The sequence below is a fragment of the Clavelina lepadiformis genome, chromosome 5, assembly GCF_947623445.1.
Source record: "Clavelina lepadiformis chromosome 5, kaClaLepa1.1, whole genome shotgun sequence".
In the NCBI taxonomy this organism is placed as follows: Eukaryota; Metazoa; Chordata; class Ascidiacea; order Aplousobranchia; family Clavelinidae; genus Clavelina; species Clavelina lepadiformis.
Genome location: NC_135244.1, coordinates 22,840,769 through 22,860,757, shown reverse-complemented (window position 1 = coordinate 22,860,757; position 19,989 = coordinate 22,840,769). Strand labels below are relative to the sequence as shown.

Here is a 19,989-nt window from a genome sequence, read left to right as displayed (position 1 = left end):
CCTCAGTCACAGACGCGAAGTTATAGACATATGTAATACCGTACTACTGTAGTTGTGGTGATTGAATCAGTAGACATCGTGTAAACAGTCGCATGACTTGTGTTCTCGGTTATTTGTAATGTTGAGAAAGTGTACAGCACCTACAATAAAAGCCTTTTTTGGCAAACGGTATTTGTTATAATATAATACGAACGTTCGGCTATCAGAAAGGTTAGAGAATTCTAACCGCACGCAACAATAGAGTCAGATACTAATGTAGTAGGTTAACTAAGTCAATAACGTAACGTAAGCTAAGACCGATAAACTCTGCATCTGTATCTGCATCTGTCGGCATCAACCTCTACATCCTAAAACGACCCCAACCTCTACAGACGTTTGTTTTTATTTAAGGAAGACTCGTAAAAATAAGAGAGTCTGGCTAATTGACTAGCCGTTAAAGCGTGGAGCTTACCTGGTCAGGAAAAGTTTGGTTACAATAAAAGATTTTGTTAGTTTTTGTTCGTGAATCAGTTTGAGTTTTAGTTATTTATTTGTTAACAGAAGTATTAATTTAAAAACGTAGCCACGAGGTTAAAAAGAACTTGTTACCGGGAGTTTCTGCAATTTTCATTTTATGAAGTTTAGTTTCCACTTTTCTTGTCATTTCGATACCGGGAATGGATTCTGAAATAAAACAAAAACAAAACAAATCTTAACCAAAGTAGTTGATGAATATTTCCAAGCATGTCCACACTGATTGAAGTAGTCATCCACTCATCATCAAATAATAGTATACGCATGCACAAATATTATTATTTTACTATTATCAACATCTACCGAGTCGTGGATTCATCATTCTACAAAGACTGTTTACAGTTTAGGTCGTAGTGTCCTCCATATACAATTTAAATAAAGACACAAGAAGTTGGGGTTTGGAGTTGGCCATATAAACAAATTATTATCTGAGAAATGTGAAGAAAGTCATATCTCAAGACAGAACTCACCTATCTCATCAAGAAGTTGGTTGAAGTTTTCATCAAACGATCTTTTGTTGAAGTTGTAGTAGAGCAAGCCTGCTGTCAGCAAACCTGAAGTCACCAACATTGGTATAACAGCAAAATGTTGAAATGAGCAGTTTATGGCAACTTTGTACTCATAAAACTGACAAGAAATACCTGACCAAAAACTTTAGGAATAACTAACTCCTGATAAAAGGCGACCACATCAATTTCTCCACAGAAATGAGGTCAACACGAGAACAAAATAAAAAATATTAAAGCGATAAAAGGCAATGTGCCTTTAGTCAAGTATAAAAAAGACGAGAGTTTATTGCTTGGATGGACAGGTTCAGTTCAGCTTATTGCGATTGATTATATTCTTCTGTCCTTCATGATGTCACGGGATTATTTTTATGCACCTGTTTTATAGCAATCACAAAGTACACTCTTTTCTAAAACCCTTTTATTGATTGATTTAGTCGGACGTGTTTTTTTGTAATGTCATTTTTATGTTTGTCTGTTTATATATATTTGTTTTATTTCATTGTTGTTCGTATTAGTCATTTTTATGCATGCTCACGTTCTGCCATATCTTACTTGTTTATATGTACACGTGTTTTTATTCGATCACTAGTGACGTTTCGTCTTGCTACCCCGAGGGCTTAATTAGTATTCAGCATCCCACGTTGATTCTCTCATTACGTGGAATTTGTTTTGGTGTAGTGTTGCGCCCGGCTGGACGAGTGTAGTTTCAGTTACTCTTGGATTTTATAGAAGTAAGATGCGTGTTTTTATAGAAGAAAATGCAATTAAAAGTTAATGAGGCAAAAGAGCTATTTGACTAGCTGTCAAGCGGGAAGTTTCCTGGTTAAGAAAAAGTTTGGTTACAATATAAGTTCATAAACCAATGTTTTAAGTTATGTGTTTAACTTAATTGTTGTGTTTACATTCTTGGTCAAGTAAGGATAAGTTTAACATATTTATAGCAAAGGGGATGTTTGAACGTATGAGTTATGAACGCTTAATGAAGACTACCATACTCACGAAGCCTGGTTATAAGCTGGTATCCATCAGGAAGGACTCGAATTGGGACGATTCTTTTTGCCATATCAGCCGTGAGTGAAGATTCTCTTATACAATTTTCGCTGGTCTCGTAGTTAGGAGAAAGGAACATCAGAACCACGTGAGCATTCTCGACTGCTTGCCCCATTTTATCATAGATATTTCCTTTCATCTGTCCCTTGTCGATCCAAACCTGGTACCCAGCATCAGACAAACGATCATGGATCTGAAACAATCCATGTCGAGTTGATGAAGCAACAATTCAACGAAGCGAACAAAACAAAGAAATTTTTAATGACATTTAGTGGTTGGGCAATTGTCAATATTGCGTGAAAACGTTGGAAGTTTTTCATTTGTTATGACACGGGTTCATACAATTATGACATCACAATTAATATCCACATGACTGCTTGATTTGAGTGATTTCTAACCTCGAGTCCATAGAAACATTCCAACAGTTTCAATTCTCTTTATAGATTTTAGAAAAAGAATTACAGTGAATTTATTAAACTTTTTCTTGATTTATTTCAAGTCTTGGTCAGTTACAGCGGCTTAAGACTTCGCGTCTGACCAAGGATGGTTTTATTCGTTATTGAGTCAAGAGTTCATGGAATTGATGAAATTAGCTATTATGACAACATAGAACATATCGAACATAGGCTCTATACCGAACTTCAAATTGATGTCAATCGATATCATTATGTAGTTAATATTTTGATGCCATAATCTCCGCCACTTGTATAATAACACGTGATAAGCTTTTGCGAAGTGAGAACTGTTTTAAGAATAGATTCTTTCCAAGATACGGACGCCACCAGGTTGGTAGAATATAAATTCATTTACTCGTTAAAACAACGATGAAAAGATGTGGTCTAGTTTTTTGTTACAACGTTTTGAATCCTACGCTATGAGCTTGTTTCATATGACGTCAAGATGTGTGGTCAGCGAAACATGCGACGTAAAATGTATAAGACTATGTGTTGTATCGGCAGCGCGTTAAATTGATTAGTTTCGTCTTACATTAAAAACAAAGTTTGAAATACTCAACTAAAAGCAAATACAAACTGAATTACTGCGTTCACACGCGCTACAAACACCACGCAAACTCTTACGCATTTCACGCCACGTGCATCGCTTGCCACGTAACGTGACATCGTGTAAAACTTTCCCAGTGCGGAAGATTTTTACCACTCTAAAATAAAAACTAGAATGTATATTTTTCAATATATTTTCTCTGTCGTGTAAATGAATTCATATGTTGCCCACTTGGGCGTAATCTTCACAGTCCGAAGCCAAGAACGCTTACAACTTAAAAATAAATGAAAGCGAGTTGATATTTTTCATCGTTACGTTTCGGCGGTCGAAAACATTTTGCCTCTTTGACGGTATTTGGGATAGGGTGTATAGTTGCCAGTAAGTATGCTGCAGAAAGAATTTTCAATAATACGTAGTAGTTGAGCAGTTATTGCCAAATTTACGTCGCAATTTCGGCCTACTGGTTGGCGGAGAAGACAGATGTATGCTCCTTGAACAGGGTTTCAATTAGGTATGGTATACTATAGTAGTGCTAGGCTAGCTAAAGCGTATTGAACAGACCAGACTCTCACCGAGTTAAGGTCTGAATAGAAATATGTCTTCAACCGCCTTTACTTAACAATGCTAATTGTCCTCCTGCTTTTATTCTTTTTATAATTACAAGCGTTCTGGGAAACAAGTCGTGCGGAAAACATTGAAAAACGTTTCCCCAGTTTGTATGTTTTCGTGCTTTAAATCCTACGCACTGCGCTAGTTCGAAATGACACCTGCATGATCAGCAAAGCGTGCGACGTCAAATGCGTAAAGGTTTGCGTGTTATCTGTGGCTGTAAAAAGCGATTCAGTTTATATTTACTACTGGTCTCGTATTCCACATTTTCTTGAAATGAAAGTTGAAATTCCTTTTGTAATGTTGCGCAGATATCACACAAACGTTTACGCATTTCACGTCGCATGCTTCGCTGACCACGTGACATGTCACACCACAGTTATCGCTACTGGACTAGGGTAGCAACAAAAATGAAGATTAAGCTGTAAGTTCGCTTCGCCTTATATCACGCAAAACATTCCTGTTACAAAGCAATTTATAGTGATGTCTTATTTTGTTTGCCAGTAACATAAAATATTCTGTCCATACTTGATTTAAATATCTCAGTTATACCCGTTGATTTTTTGATCGTGACGTAATAGTGTAATGGCCGCCATCTACGTCAAAATAAGCAAGGACTTGACGGTGTTTACAACTGATTTATGGCAATAACTGCTTAACCACTACAGTATATCAGCACAAATCCTTTCACCAGTATATTTACTCACAACTGCTCTTTGATTTAAGACAAGTTTGTTTTTGGATTTGCCTCTCACTTTAATAAACTGGATCACTGGGCAATGATAATAATCAAATTTATATAAAAAGCAAAACGATTCAACGCAGATGATTAAATAAATATGGCTCCAACTCGAGGAAGATCCATCGAGCAACAGTTGAATTATATATATATAAATTAATATAAATTTTCAAGACATCGCAAGAAAACTGGGCACAACTCACCTTATTCGCCAATTCCTTCGAATCCCTTTGGTTGTAGCTGATCATGATGTGCTTGCTTGGGCTGGAAATCTACAAAGAAAAGATTTCTACTAAAAATAAAATGAAATTTTAACGCTATTCCCAATGAAAGCCCAATTCTTATGTAAGGAGATGTTTCTTAATTTTTTCTTGCTGGGGTTGAAGGTTCGTGTACGTCACGAACTAACTGAGAAAAACAAACATAAAAGTTTGTGATATGATGTTGTATAGAAAATATGAAGGTTAATAAACAACAAATACTCATAATAATATTCGAATCAAGACGGTTTGGCCGCATTTCTCACCGAGCCACCAAAGAGTTATCGAAATTATTCACTAAAGATCTTAATGACCTTAACAATTTATTGAAATCTCAACCGACCAAATGGTTCACAAAAGGACAAGAGGTGACGTATTCATACGTCACAACGAAGTGACTCGTAAGGAAAATGTCGAACTTTTCAATGAACAGAATCAAAAGAAAGATGTAAACAATAGAAATTATTGAAGCCGTGTAAGTTGAACCGATGCCGAATTGAACCGGACACACAGACACAATAACAGGAAATCTTTTTTCAAGGACAATCGATCTACCTCGCAATGATCTGGTACCTGATGTTAAAATCGATTTCAGGAAATAAAGTAACACAAATCTCTGCTTTAAACCCGATTGCAATTTATTGAGATGCACAAAAGTATTTGTGTGTTGTGGTCGACATTTCTTGAATATATCAGCAGCAGTTAAAAAACGTGGTTAATATTACTCAAAGTTTAAAAGTTAAAAATGCCATAATATATGGTCAGTCAATAATAATATAATCAATAACTAAGTAATACAGTAATAATAAATATTAATAATCAAGCAAACAAATTAACAAGTGACAAACAATTCACAAAAAAATAAAATGATTTATATATAACTAAATTCACACCTATTCACAATTTTAAGAATACAAATTTCGCGAAGCCATATCAATCTTTGTGGCATCATCAAATTAAGAAATGCGTACGCACTATAGAAATGTTAATGAGGTCATAATTTCACTTACCGATGGTGATGACATGTTGTTGCGATGACGTAGTCAATTTAACAAGCTGAGCAGGAAAAAACATATATTTAAATGTAGGCTATAACTGTCTAAAACTTACGAGACAAACAAACAAATAGTTCAACTTGAAATAGTTTGATGTTCAAATATTTTCAAGAAAACCTACATCCGAAGACAACCTACAGCCACAAAACAACTGATTACAACAGGCCGTGATAAAGAATAGAACATATTTCGTTTACAAAAGATGCCTTCGTCACGCCATTGTCGTCCCTAGATGAACTAACACCTTTGCTGTTCAGGTGTGTCATGTCTAGTGACGTACGATGTAACTTATACCACCACAGTACAAAGAGTCTGTTGACAGTCTGACCATGATTTGACCGACTAGTTACTGTATCATGGTTCGCTAAACTTCATAAATGTGCCCATGCTAAGAAGTATAACAAAGAAAATATCCCATAAACGATTACAAGAAATCATGAAGCGAAATCATGAAGCGAGTCACCATGGTTTGATCAACTAAGTAGTAGTATTATTTTTCGCGGAAGTTCTTAAATGGGTCCGTGCTAAAAAGCACCACAATGAAAATACCCAATAAAAGATAATAACAAATCATGAAGCGTTCTTACTTGAGCATATGCAGAGCGTAGTTTGTAGAGTTCGTAGCGAGTCGTGGTCACTAATTCGGGGTAGGCTTGTTACTGGATCACATGTTTCGGGATCGCCAATGGCGGTTCGGTGTAAAAGTTAGACTTCATAGATGTCCGACTTTAGCTTGAATCTATTAATATTATATAATCTATTAAATCTGTAACTCCCTACATACTAACATCAAACAATTGTTTGTATATCAACGTACATTAAAAGACAACAGCCGAGCACAAAGTTGTTACCGCGATGAGCTATTTTTCATGGCAACTAAAGCATCGCTTCTCTATTGCGTAGAACGTCACATCAGCGCTATGTCATAATTGTTGATGTAATCTTTTGGTGGCATAACGCCAACTCAGCTTTCTCACTTTTAGGGATTTAGTTCCAAATTGGAACTTTTAGCCCCTTTTAGGGTCAAGTTTAGGGATTTTGATGATTTAGGGATTATTTGGGGATTTTTGGAATCGTTGATACGTATAAAGTACTTATTAAGACTAGTCATGCTTCCGCCATGTGCTTCCTTGCCAAGGAATCCTTGGTGTGCATTCTGCATTGTGATTAGCGTGTACAGCAATGTTTCCTCTAAGCTGCGCGCGTACGCAGGCGCAAATGCGCACTACTGACACGGTCTTCACGCACAGAAAATCTGTGCTGCGCCTGCGCACAAGAAAAAAATCCAACCTGAATTGAAAATAAAATAAACGCAAAATAATGGCCACACTACGCACGTCTGGTGTTGCTCACAGTGGTTCAAGGGACCGCTCAGGGAGTTAGTTTGTTTGCTCAGATTCATGAAAAATTAGAGGGAACATTGGTGTAGACCAGGGGTTCTTAACCTTTTTCTTTTCATTACCCACTTCCGCTACTTAATAAACCTATATTCCCCACATACTTTTAAAACTGACTGAAAAATCAAAATGAATCCTAGTGACCTGTGTGACATATCCCAAAGCACAATGGTATTTAACAAAAAGAACAATTTCAATGAGAAGAATAACATTAAAGAACGTTTACGTAGTTTCAAACAACGTCAATGCGATTTTTGTTCTTGCTTTTCAGCGACGATCGAGTCAATGTCAGGCTCTATTTTTGAGATTGCACAACGCAAATCTGATTCCAGATTTAACATTGTGTTTCGTTACCCACTTGAAATCCTCAAATTCCCCACTAGTGGGTAATTACCCACAGGTTAAGAACCCCTGGTGTAGACTGTAGAGTGTAGACTGTAGAGGATTACGTTCATGTTCATGGCTGTCTAAAATACAAGTAATTTTGCCGAACGTCTTATCGACTTAGATCAATCCATAATATCGCGAGAGTAGCAATATTAAAAGAAATTGTTTTATTTAAATCGGCGTTAAAAGTGTTGGGAAATATTCTTGTACCCTAGTCTACTTGTTTCTGTTCATTTAGAAGTTTATTTGAAATTTTAAAGAGTAATTGAAACTGCTTAGCCTATTTAAAACCTGGAGTGTTTCTGCATGATTTGTTGATTAATTCTCAAAAATCAGTGATTGGAGAATTAAAATACAAAAATCTGCGTAATGTTGTTGCTTGCTTGTTGTCACTACCCTTTGGCAATGCCCCCGCTGAAAGACTATTCAGCACTTTGAAAGAGATAAAAACAGACCACAGAAATTGTATGAAGCGAGAAAGCTTAATTGGATTGTTACATACACAACAAGGAATGAAGTCCCTTGATATACCTGCTGACAAACTGTATGTAAAAGACCATCCTGACATGTTGAAAATGGTGAAAAGTGTTAAAAGCAATGCCACTGATACTGAAGTACATGAACACATTGCTGCTGAAATGAGTAGCTGGACATAATGGACAATATAGTAGGCTAGACCTATAGACTACACAATGCAGTTATTTGTGAACTTGTCATTTTACATTGTACAACAGTTTTTGTTGCAGTTTTTTTGGCAGTGATTTGTAATTAGCTCATTTCCCTTTTCAGAATAGGCTAGGTCTGTGTTCAGATTTTTGACCTTCTTTACTACAATAAATTTTAACTTTTTGTACAATAATGCGTAATTTAACTACTTGAGTTCTTCATACGTCAAAATTTGTCAAAAAAAGTTTTTTAATGTCAAAATTTTCAATTTTTAGGTCAAAAAACAATCGCCCTAGTGATAAAATAATAGTATAACGCGCTAATTATGGTTTAGGGATTTTTCATGCCATCTAGGGATTTTTTGCATAGCTTTAGGGATTTTTTGGTTTGCATTTGTGCAACTGCGCCAACTCGCCAACTCCATAGGGTCAATGCATAAAGCGAGTAAACATCGCACAACGCGGTAAGGGCGGAAAATATTTTAACTTTCTGACCGGGACTATAAATCGTCAATTTCATCTATAAAGGCAATCGTTTGCTTTATATTAGGTCTCTAAAGGTTGTATGAGTTCATCAAACCGTCAAACGAATTTTTCGAACTTATTGTAGCGGCTCCCTTACCGCTACTAGTTTAAAAGGTACCACAAATACAAAATCTATGCTATTCAATGGTAAATAAAAGTCAAAGATCTATATAACAATAGAAGACGGCCTTGCTATGATACCGATTATTTATCAATGATGTAACTACAAAGCAAGATCCTTCATCCCTCATCCGATCATCTTCTTGGTATGATTGTATCTACCGGGAGCACGACATATGGCCGCGGGAAAGTGGCCGCGAACAAACTCACCGGGGTCAACTGAACGCGACGTAAATTGACCGCAGACAAACTGACTGTGACATAAACTGGCCGGCGATCAAATTAACCGTCGATAAATTGGCCGGCGATCAAATTAACCGGCGACAAATTGGCCGTCAAAAGGTCAAAATTTTAAACTCGGTAGTATATGATATGTAAAGTAAATATTTGTTTGTAACTATTTCCTTTGTTTTTAACAAAATTGTTTTTTATTTCAATACACATTGAAACGTTTATTGAAATAAACAGAAATATTTCCGGAAATACGAGAAATACGAGTAACAACATTAAAAGACGTTCACTGCAAAACACATATGACACTACATAATATGGGCACTAAAATTTACACAAGCTGTTATTTGACAAACAAGGAAGTTTATTGCGCAAATTGTAGGTTGTGGGCGATGCCTCTGAGAAAATCTAATATGTCACGGTTTGCAAAATCTTCAACGATGGTTTGAAGTCGCGCATCCAGATCCTTGTATTTTCTCCTTTTGGCAGGAGGCCCTTGGGCACAGAGCTCCTCAATCTTCTTTTTGTTTATGTTCTGCAATTTCCTTAAAGCTTCTATAAATTTCCAAATGGTTGGGTGTTGCATTGATAACATCCTGTTTATTAGACTGTGGTGACCTTCAACTTTGTTGTTGGTTCTGGCTTCGCCATTTAACACCCGAACATGGACGTTCCAGAAGTCATGTGAATATGGCGGGTCTCTTCGGAGCTGAGTTCGAAAACGACGCCCGATGTAAGTACGCTCAAAGTAGTCGAGAAGCGGAAGCATTTCATCAGGCAAAAATTCCTCTAATGTTTCAAAAGCCTCAATCAGATGCTGTATTGGAACAAATGCCAAAGCCGGTATGTGACGCAGCAGAAGTGCAAATTCTTGATCATTTTGATACCTTCTTTGAAGTCCGATTTGCTGCATGTGCTTCCTGACATTTTGAAGAAGAGACAAGAAATCTATGAATATGGGTCACCGTACAAGGGGCCAAAAAACTCTACGAGTGGCAACCTTGACTGCAATACACATACTGGATAGTGACTAGATAGCGACTAGATAGTGAATTAGAATTTTGACCTTTTGACGGCCAATTTGTCGTCGGTTAATTTGATCGCCGGCCAATTTATCGACGGTTAATTTGATCGCCGGCCAGTTTATGTCACAGTCAGTTTGTCTGCGGTCAATTTACGTCACGTTCAGTTGACCCCGGTGAGTTTGTTCGCGGCCACTTTCCCGCGGCCATATGTCGTGGAACCGTATCTACCGATTATTAATTAATTTATTAAAATTATCAGTGATGTAAGTACAAAGCAATCTCGGCACGCATTTTCATCCTAGTTTCGGTACAAGAGTTTTTCGCTCCCTCCTTCCTTTGCTCTCGTTTTCGTTTCTTTCTTTCTCTTCGCGCGTCCTCATTTTTATGGTTTTCACTGAACGCAGACCTTTTGCTCTAACACGTGGCGAATGAGCGATTAATTATCGTTACGTGGCGTCATAAAATCATGTTGCAAGAAAAGAAATGCGCATACAGAGATTGCAAACGAAGTCAAATACCCTTTAGTTTTATCTCTTGGCAGTTGTAACTTGACAGTGGCAGTGACACGGATGAGCTAGGAAGAGAATGCCGAATAGAATCGACTCCATTTATTTAAACAGAACTAGTTGTGACGGAAAATATTTAGCTAGAGTTGTGGCGGTACCGCCATTTTTCCTGCCGTCATTTCCCGTCGTCCCCAATACAAGATAGACGAATTATTATTCTATTACTATAGTAAATATACTATTACGCTAACTATTACTATGTGAACTAGTTGCTATACTAGCAGAACGAATATATGCTCGAACAACGTGCAATATACACAATCAACGAACCGAAAAAAGCCGCAAATGTAATGCATAATCTATTTCTTAGTGGATAGTTCCATATTAGGGCAATACGATATAAAAAATAAAAATAAATAAAAAAGGTGTTTGTTAATCGATAACGACTCATCGGCGAGTTTATGTCGAATATGTATTGCGCAATGACATTAGATTCACTGATATTTCATTGTACTACATGGGGCTTATAAGCTATAATTTATAACACGTCACAAAGAAATAAAGATACAATTAAGTGACATGAAGCGCAGTCGTTAGAAAACGTCCGACAAGAAATTGTTTTGCTGACAGCTTAAAGAAGCGATAAGTCATGACATTTGATAAGAAATTTACATTATGGAAATTTAATTTTATGCTTCACTATTGGTTTTCATTTCTTCCTGAATTCGTCATGCTTGACATACTATGATAGCATCACAATAATGACATCATCATGCTAGAGTTGCAGCATTTCAGTTCTAGTGTTTCTATGAAAGGCATTTTTCGCACTCATGCAAGGACGATTTCACAATTAACATTGTTTCTTGACGTCTTGCATTCCAGCCAACTGGAATCCGGCAAAATATCCGTTCATTCCACACGAAGCAAGTTCGCCTCAAAACGCAGAGAAAAGAGAAGATTTAAAGAGAGAGAAATTTTAAAATCTGCCGCATTCCATTCCAGGCGGATTGTGTTTTCTGCTGATTTTCTCGGGGCTTGACTTGGTCGCTTGACTCCTTAGCATGCGCATTGTTGAGAACAGATGGAGCGCAGCAGGTCAACTAGGATAGCGAGGCGGTTTGTAGAAGGTCATCGTCTTTTTAAGCTTAGACTATGTTTCAAGAGCATGTTTCCCATTTCCGTGGGATGGAAAATCGTATGAAATAAGCTAGATGTTCATTCACCTTACTGCAAATTGCACTTAATAGCATTATTTTGTAAAATTTTATGTTGAATTTATGAGAAAAAAAAAGATTTAACTTGCGCCTTATGGTCCGTAAAATACGGTATGTGTCAAATAGACGTATTTCAGTAATCGTTGCTGCTGATTTTGTTAGATTTGTTTTGTTTTTTTAAGCAAATAAAATGAAAATACTAACAATAAATAAAAAATAGATAATGATTGAATAATGCGTATAAGAATGTCGTTCCATTTTTTTGCCGTAAACTTCACAGAACTAAAAGTAGGACATATGGTAGAACAAAGAACATGATCCCAGCGATCCGTAGGCAGAAAAAAGTGGCAAAGCACTAAGACATAAATAGAAATACAATTGTGCTATAAGTGGTAGGTTAGCATAGCCAGCAAGTCTAGAAATTTTATAAAAAGCAAAAACTTGTAGCATGGTTGTTGTCGCAAATAACATTGATTAGAAGTGTATTTTATTTTATTTGTTGTTTTTACAACAATCCTTGACACGGGGAATTCCCAAATATCTGAACCCATAACTTTTCCGCCTTACACTTTGTAAACTTCGGCGCTTGCATTAATTTATGAATGTTCAGACTTGAGGCTTATCAAATTATCTTGACAACTCCTAAACAAATTAGTCATGGAATTTTAAATATTGTTTTCTTTTGTACTGACTGGTTGATACTATAGAGAGTTGCATCAGAAAGTATTTGAACGCTTAACAGCTTATTTCTAGATATAAATAGTATAGACCTAGCAGGCTCTTTACTGAAACAACTTTTTCTATGTGTAGGCTCTTGGGCAATAATAATATCATAGGATTGTGTTTTACTATCAGCTATATTGCAGTGAGTTTCATGATGACATTTTGAGACAATAATGTTACTTGGCAGTGGTAACAATGGTGCCATTTTGTGGATAGGAACTCGTAAACAGGATTTCAAATGAGATAAGTGACAATTTCTTGCTTACTAAATTGTAACTGAACCATTCTAGAGTGCATATATTTTAAACAATGGTTGTATGCATTGGTGTTTAGTAACGAGGCTAACTACTTGTGTAAATTTCTTGTACTTTGGCTTCTAAAGTACTTTTGTTCATGGGCGGTTCTATTTTTAAGTAGTTTCTCTTGTATTTGGCTTGAAATGCTTAATACAACAGACATGCTTTTAAGTAAACGACTTTACCTTGAAGTATGAAATGTTTTCATATTATTAGGGAACACTTCGTTCATTATCATTTGCTCAAGTGACCGCAGCACGGTTAAGAAGCTGTGATTTACATTTTTGCACTTTATCGGTATATTTGTCATATAAAATCTCTTTGTAAGACATGTCCTTGTCTTATCTAACCCACAAATAAGATATTGCGCTGTAGTTGTTAAAAATAAATGTAAGTCTAGGAGTTCACTTTTGATTCCACAAAGAACTGTGTGGCCTTTTTTAATCTATTACCCATTTTGTTTTTCTCGCTTTATGTGGGAGGCATTTGTTCAGCTTATGAACAATGATGGGTTATTGCTTTTGCTGTTGTATTTTATATTTAAGAGATGGCAGCATACGTCATTAGTAGTGTATTACTTGCATCAAACCCAACAAAATATCGAAACCAGGACAAAGTGCAAAATGTTGCACAGATAGATGTTTGAACTGGGTTAAATATTAAACGATGCTCTGTTGTGAAGCACAGGCTCGGCAATCAATGGTCCCTTTTCATCAATTTTAGTTTAAGCCTTGAATTTGTTGTCAAAGTTATTAAATGCTCTTGAACAGTGTGCTATTGATGTAGTTATACACCTGAGACGGTTTTTGCTTCTGAATGCAATGCGAAGAGTCTGATGCATCATATGCACAGCTTATTTGTTCCAACTTGTTATTTTGACTTCATTTATCTGCCGAATTAATGATCTGACTCTGTAGTTGCGTGCGGTTAGAATTCTCTAACCTCTTGTCAGCCGAAAGCTCTTACGATATTACAGATACTGTTTACATGAAAAGGTCATTTTATTGTAGGTACTGTACATGTTCCGAATGTTACGTATAATCACAAAGTTAATAAAATCACCGTTAATAGTTAATAATCAGGTCTAATGAATTGTAATTTACACGACCAAAGTAACACGTTAGTACAACTCTGTATCTCTTCGTCTGAGCGTTTACTCGCGTAGAAGTTCGCGCTTATAACAACGTGGAGCGGTGTGAACGGAAATGTCCGACATAAAACACACGAACATTTCAGAACAAGCGTTGGCAATAGGGATTACATTCAGTTAAAATTAGAGCGTTTTAAAATCACCTGGAAAGGTACGAAAAGGAGTGTTCACACGAAGTTATTTAGAGCAAGTTCAAAAGCAAATATCAAACTTCAATTGCAGTGTTATCAATAAACAAAATTTTAATCAATAACTGGCAAACACTTTCCCAAGAACGATATAAATGGTATTAAAAATGCCACCCAGGCCGCTACAAATGCATGGAAAATCAAGTAGCATACTTTTTTTAAAATTAGATGGCTGATTTCTAATGATTATATATATATATGTATATACAGGGGTTGTTATTTTTGTATTGTGGCGAAAAACAGTGTTATTCCATAAGAAGCATATCCTAATGCACATGGGAGACTCACAAACCTTCTACACATGAATGGTGATTGTATAAATATAATTTTGCTGGTGATAATTAAACCAGCTAATAAACATTACCCATTTACAAATCTGTAATCGTCTTGGTTCTTATACTCCACAATGAATAATTAATAAATGTAACTATTTATTAAGTAATAATAATTTACAATCATTATAATAATTATTGTATAATTTCAAAATGAAAAATCTAATAGTAATTATAAAAATATAATAATAATAAGTAAAACAATAATTAACTAATAAATATAATTTTACTGGTAACCAACCATAACGACACCACTTCCGTCACGTTCTGCTCCGTCACATTTAAATTTTGTCTGACGCAAACGGCACAGTGCAAATCCCATATCGTCCTGATGGACGTATTCAACAACACCAGTTCCGTCGCTGTATACATGAGCATAACCCAAAACTAAAAACATTATCGAGATTTGTTGAAAATTTCTTTTGAAGTTCTTACCTTCCACAACTACTTTCAGTACGCTGTGATTTGGTACCAGGCCTCCCTGGAAAATACTGGCATGTGGCTACTGTCGCAGAACGATCTGGCCTGTCAACTTTGATTTTTTTTGAACCCACTCTGTAATTGTTGCGCCACTTTATGGCATCTTCCGCATCTCTATGCAATTAACAAGAATCAGTATACAGCAGATTATTATATTGCAATCAATAGTATCAAAGCAGATTCATTTCTTACCCATTTGTTTCTTTTAAGTCTAAGTTACTGAGAATGACCACTATTAATGTACATAGTTTGCAGAAATATGACAAACATATCTGCGTCATCAACTACCGCTACAATCATATTGAATCCTAATGTTTCACTAAATCCAACACTCCAAATTGTCTCATTTTCAGTGATCATTCTGATAACATCCCAAGAGATACTGATATCCCACTAAATTACACCACTAAATATCCTGCTTTTAAATATAAACCTGCTTATACGAGAACTACCATATTTATTTGTGAATAGATTGAATACGCGAGCGCCACACCCCAGAAGTATGGTTCAAAACTGTACAAAATGTTTTAACAGAGGCACAACGTATTTATCTATTAGCCTTCAAAATCATTGTTTTCTTCGACCTACCTACCTATCTTCTACCTTCGACAGCTATTCTGTACTGAGTATGCGTCAATGAGTGCCAGGTCTCCCTTGCACGTAAGTACATTTTTCTGCTGCCGGACGTGGCCTTGCTACTTTTAGTTGGTATACATTATGCCTCCTTATCTCATCATCTCAATCTCTATGCAATTAACAAGAATCAGTAAACAACAAATTAACACACACCTATTCCATATGCACCGAGATCAAAGCATAGACTAATTTGTAAAAGCTACCAGCCTACCGCCATATGGTTGACTCACCTCATGAGATGTAAAACTTGTCTGATGCAATCGGCACAATGCAAATTCCATATCGTCCTGATGGATGTATTCAACCAGACCAATTTCGTCACGGTATACCTCGGCGTAACCCACATCGCCGGCCCTTCTCATGTGGTCTATTAGTTCCTACAAACTGGAACTTTGCGGTAAACTTTCATATACGAGAACTACCATATTATATAATATAATAGATTGAATGCGCCAAATTTTTAAGAACATTACAAAGAACACACTTGGAACTATTACACTCAATGGTGCTATTTTCACTTTTGTAACAACACACCTCGCTGATAAGCAGAAACTGTCGCGTAATTTATAACAATTTGCGGTTAGTACTCAATGAACTCGTGCTGAACGACAAAACATAGTGCAAAGATTTGCAGAGCCAAGGTAGCCATTGGTTTTTACTTATGTATTAGAAATAAAATTTTAGGAAAGGAGACATTTTGTGATGGTTTGCGTCAAGGTTCGGCAATTGGTTTGGCTAGGCTAATAGGCCTCGACTTGAAAAATGTTGAAATCTTGTATGATTGTGTGTGACTGTGTTTTGCTGCAGTATAAAAAATCTCGTTAATTTTTGTGAATATCAATGTCAAGCCATTAATGTTTGTCAAACTGTGTTAATATTTGTCAACTCCTGTGTCGAACTGTCAATGGTACAAATCAAGAAAAATTTCTCTAGTTTTATCTTGTTTCATTTAATTTATTGTATCTTTTCCACTTTTTTAGAGCTTTTTGAGGCAATATCAAAATTTCAAACCTGAATGGGTTTGAATGTTTTCTGATTCATTTAACCACAGTTTTCAGTTAATGTGTTGTAAGTGACATTAAATATGACTATTTGGTCTCTAATGTTTAATTTATATCCTGCAAAGACTACTACGTGCATAGAATATGATAATTGGTGTGTGCTTAGAACTTAATGCTACGTTCGTGTACTAACATATAGCCCTTGGTTAATCCAAGCATGCGTTCATTACACTTGTGTGCAATTAATTGCCTACCAAAATCAAAATCAGGCTCAAACATTGCTTGGTGGTTGACATTAGCATTGAACAGTCAAAATATTGAATCTAGCATATCTACAATTCTACACCCGCCCACAGCACCGGTATAATATCCTGGTATGAATGGCAGTTACGATACTTCGGTAGTTGCAGATGCATAAATGTTTGGCATTAGGTGCATTTGTAACTACTATTATTATGCTACTGTATTTATCACCAGGCACACAATCCAGTTGGCATCAGGATGACCCTGTTCTTTGATTTGTTTGGAAAAAGCATAGTTAGACTTTTAATGAAAACTAATATTTCTTTCGTTACTTGGTTGACCTATAACAACTAGTTAAATAATGACATAAAAATGTCCCCTGAATTAGGTAAATTACCTTCTGATGCTCACAGCTTTGATTCATCAGCATTAGTTCAAGGTTTGTCAAGTTTAATGCAGCAAATTTTGCAATACCTTAAAAACATTAATACAAATAAACTAACCAGTGCTTGCCATTGAGCAGTAAGTCTTCAACTTAACAGACAAACGTGCTTAGAAATAAATTCATTCCAGAAGTAGTTAGAGCAGGTTTTGGGATACTTGTCATGTTGTTGCATCCCTAAGACATTTAAGATCTTTGTCTTATGTAAGTGAATAAAAACCTGTATAACCATTAACAGTTCAATCAGACAAAAAGTCCCTAAATAGCAAATCCTGCCGCTTGGCATTCCTTAACAAAACTTTTGTGCAATTTATACGAACAAAAATACTGCAACCTATAATGGCTTTAACAACGAAAGAGATTTTTGCAACTCCTAAATGTAGGCCTTTAATAGGACCCAAAACTGAGAGTTTCTTGTTCAACCCATCCGTGTTTATAGGAATCCCAATTTCCAAGGTTACTATTAGACATATGACTATTGTGGATTATAATTTTTTACTTCCATTAAGTTCTGTTGAATAGGTTTGAAAAACTTGCATGAGGGAGGTCTAATGCAAGAGCCTTAAAATGTGTGCAGTTTTTCAAAACTTAAGTTAAAGCACAAAGTAACCAAAACACAAGTTGCAGCATGCACTTCTGAGTGGGACATAGGTCTATGATTTTCTATTTGTGATTATCATTTCATCAAAAAATCAGTTCCTGTGATTACCTGTGTACGATAATTCTGTCTTGTGCATGTGATTGACAATTTAAAAAATAATATCCATTTTCTGTTAATGTTAATTTGTTTTTCTTAGTATACCATTGTTCAGTTTCTATGTATGTTTACTGTCTCGAATTCTCTCTTCACTCTTTAATACCATACAACTCCTGTATTTCATCAAGTCAGCTTCAACATAAATTTCTGCTGATTTTTAAAACGCATCAGCTCATGTGCATTCAGGTGGTTTATTTTCAACTTGTATAAAATGAATACTTTACAAATCTCTTCAGTTTCTTTGGCTCAATAGATTAAAGAGGTGGGTGATAGGTACGTACAAAACATGATCATTTCAAATCCACTAGAACACAAACATCTTCCACTGTCATTGTGTAAAGTTCAATTGCATTCTTACCATTGTTAGTGAAGTACAAGACGCAAATGACAACGTTGTCCCACACTCCATCACTGATGACCTTCAAGAAATAACTAACAACCGGTTATCTGCCTATGATGCAACTCAACCATGAATGAACGTCGAAAAATCCCAAACCTTGCACTAAATGACAACTACGAATGAGGCATTTCGACTATGAGTAAACATAGGAAAAGCCTGCACTAGATCACTAGATAGTAGATAACCCTCCCCCCTCCCGGAACAACTTACAAAACCAACTCTTGAACCAATCATTGTCCTTGAAGCCCCTTTCAAGAGCGGACTTGAAAGGTTCATTTACCCCTCAAATGTCTTGATGTGATTTCAACTAATTGATGTTCAAATCCATAACCACCCCAGCTTGAAAAATGCCTCCCATGGAAAGCAAGCAATATTTTTAGAACTTGAAACGGTAAAATTTCACTGAGTCAAGATGCCAAGTGTTCCATTTGTTGTTCTTCGATTTGATTATTGGCCAAGTTTCAATTTGAAGCCAATGCCAGATTGCCATTGTCACGTACCAAGATGCCATTGATTTTCATAGTGTTGCAATTTCTCTGTTGTACACATGCCGGAGATGTTATTTTATTTCTATCTCTTACCCTGTCAATTAAATTTGTCAAAATATTGTACACTGTACTTAACGAGATGCTGGTCAAATTTTCTTTTCTTCTTTTGTGGCAATGTTTTAAAAAAAAGGAAAAAATATGAAAGTGGTAAAAAAATCAAAGAGAAAAAGTCAAATGAAAAAAACTGTCTAAAAAAAATTAGAAAAACATTGTATCATGTAAGTCTTTTTATGACCATTCTAATTCATATGTATTGTTTATTATCGCAAGCTTTTCCTGTGTTCCACTTGGTCACATAAAATTGAGTTTGTGCTTAAGTCTTTGCAATTTTTATGGTTCTGTTTTTCACCTCCACTCAGCAAGTTGAAAATAATTAGATAAAGGTGTTAATAGAAAATTGGAAATGATTAAATTTCTAGCAATCCAAAATAATGAACATACGCTCCAAATTCTCAAGTAGATGAAATAACGAAGATTCACCTGTAACTTCCCGCTAAGACCTGTAGGTAAAACATAACCACTTATCGATTACAATGCAACCATAGGTTGGAAGCTTGCAATTATTCATTTTTTCCTGGTGTGTGATACAAGGACTCATTCTGAGATAACTCCTTGTTATCATACTTATTGTAGCAACATATTACAACCCAAAGCTTTCTGCAACTACGGTTCTGGATTTAATCAAGTCCTAATATCAAGGCCTCAAATCCACGATAACCACAATGTATTGCAGCAGTTAAAATTTTTTTGTTGTAAGTGCACAATAAACCCTTAACATTTCGCGATAACCGACCCTGTCTACAATACAAAATATAAAATCTCATTAATACAAAATAAAATCTTCCCAGTCAATAAGAAAAAACAAGAAAAAACCCCAATTTAACTTTAAGCTGGTCTGTAGCTCCCCTCACTAGCTAAAAACAGTTGGTCAAAAAATAATTTTATTTGTCTGCTACCTGTTGTTATAGGTCATTCCAAGAAACACT

At 35.9% G+C, this 19,989-nt stretch overlaps 1 protein-coding gene across 1 annotated transcript in view; it reads right to left on the bottom strand.

The window, feature by feature from the left end:
* LOC143459605 (kelch-like protein 23) overlaps positions 1–19,989 on the bottom strand; it is a 72,877-nt gene that overhangs the window by 16,482 nt on the left and 36,406 nt on the right. Inside the window, exons 3-5 of the mRNA XM_076956821.1 lie at positions 2,022–2,265; positions 984–1,067; positions 589–663 (exon numbers count right to left, since the gene is read on the bottom strand). Of these exons, the coding sequence (XP_076812936.1) occupies positions 589–663; positions 984–1,067; positions 2,022–2,265 (403 nt within the window). The remainder of the gene's footprint in view (positions 1–588; positions 664–983; positions 1,068–2,021; positions 2,266–19,989) is intronic.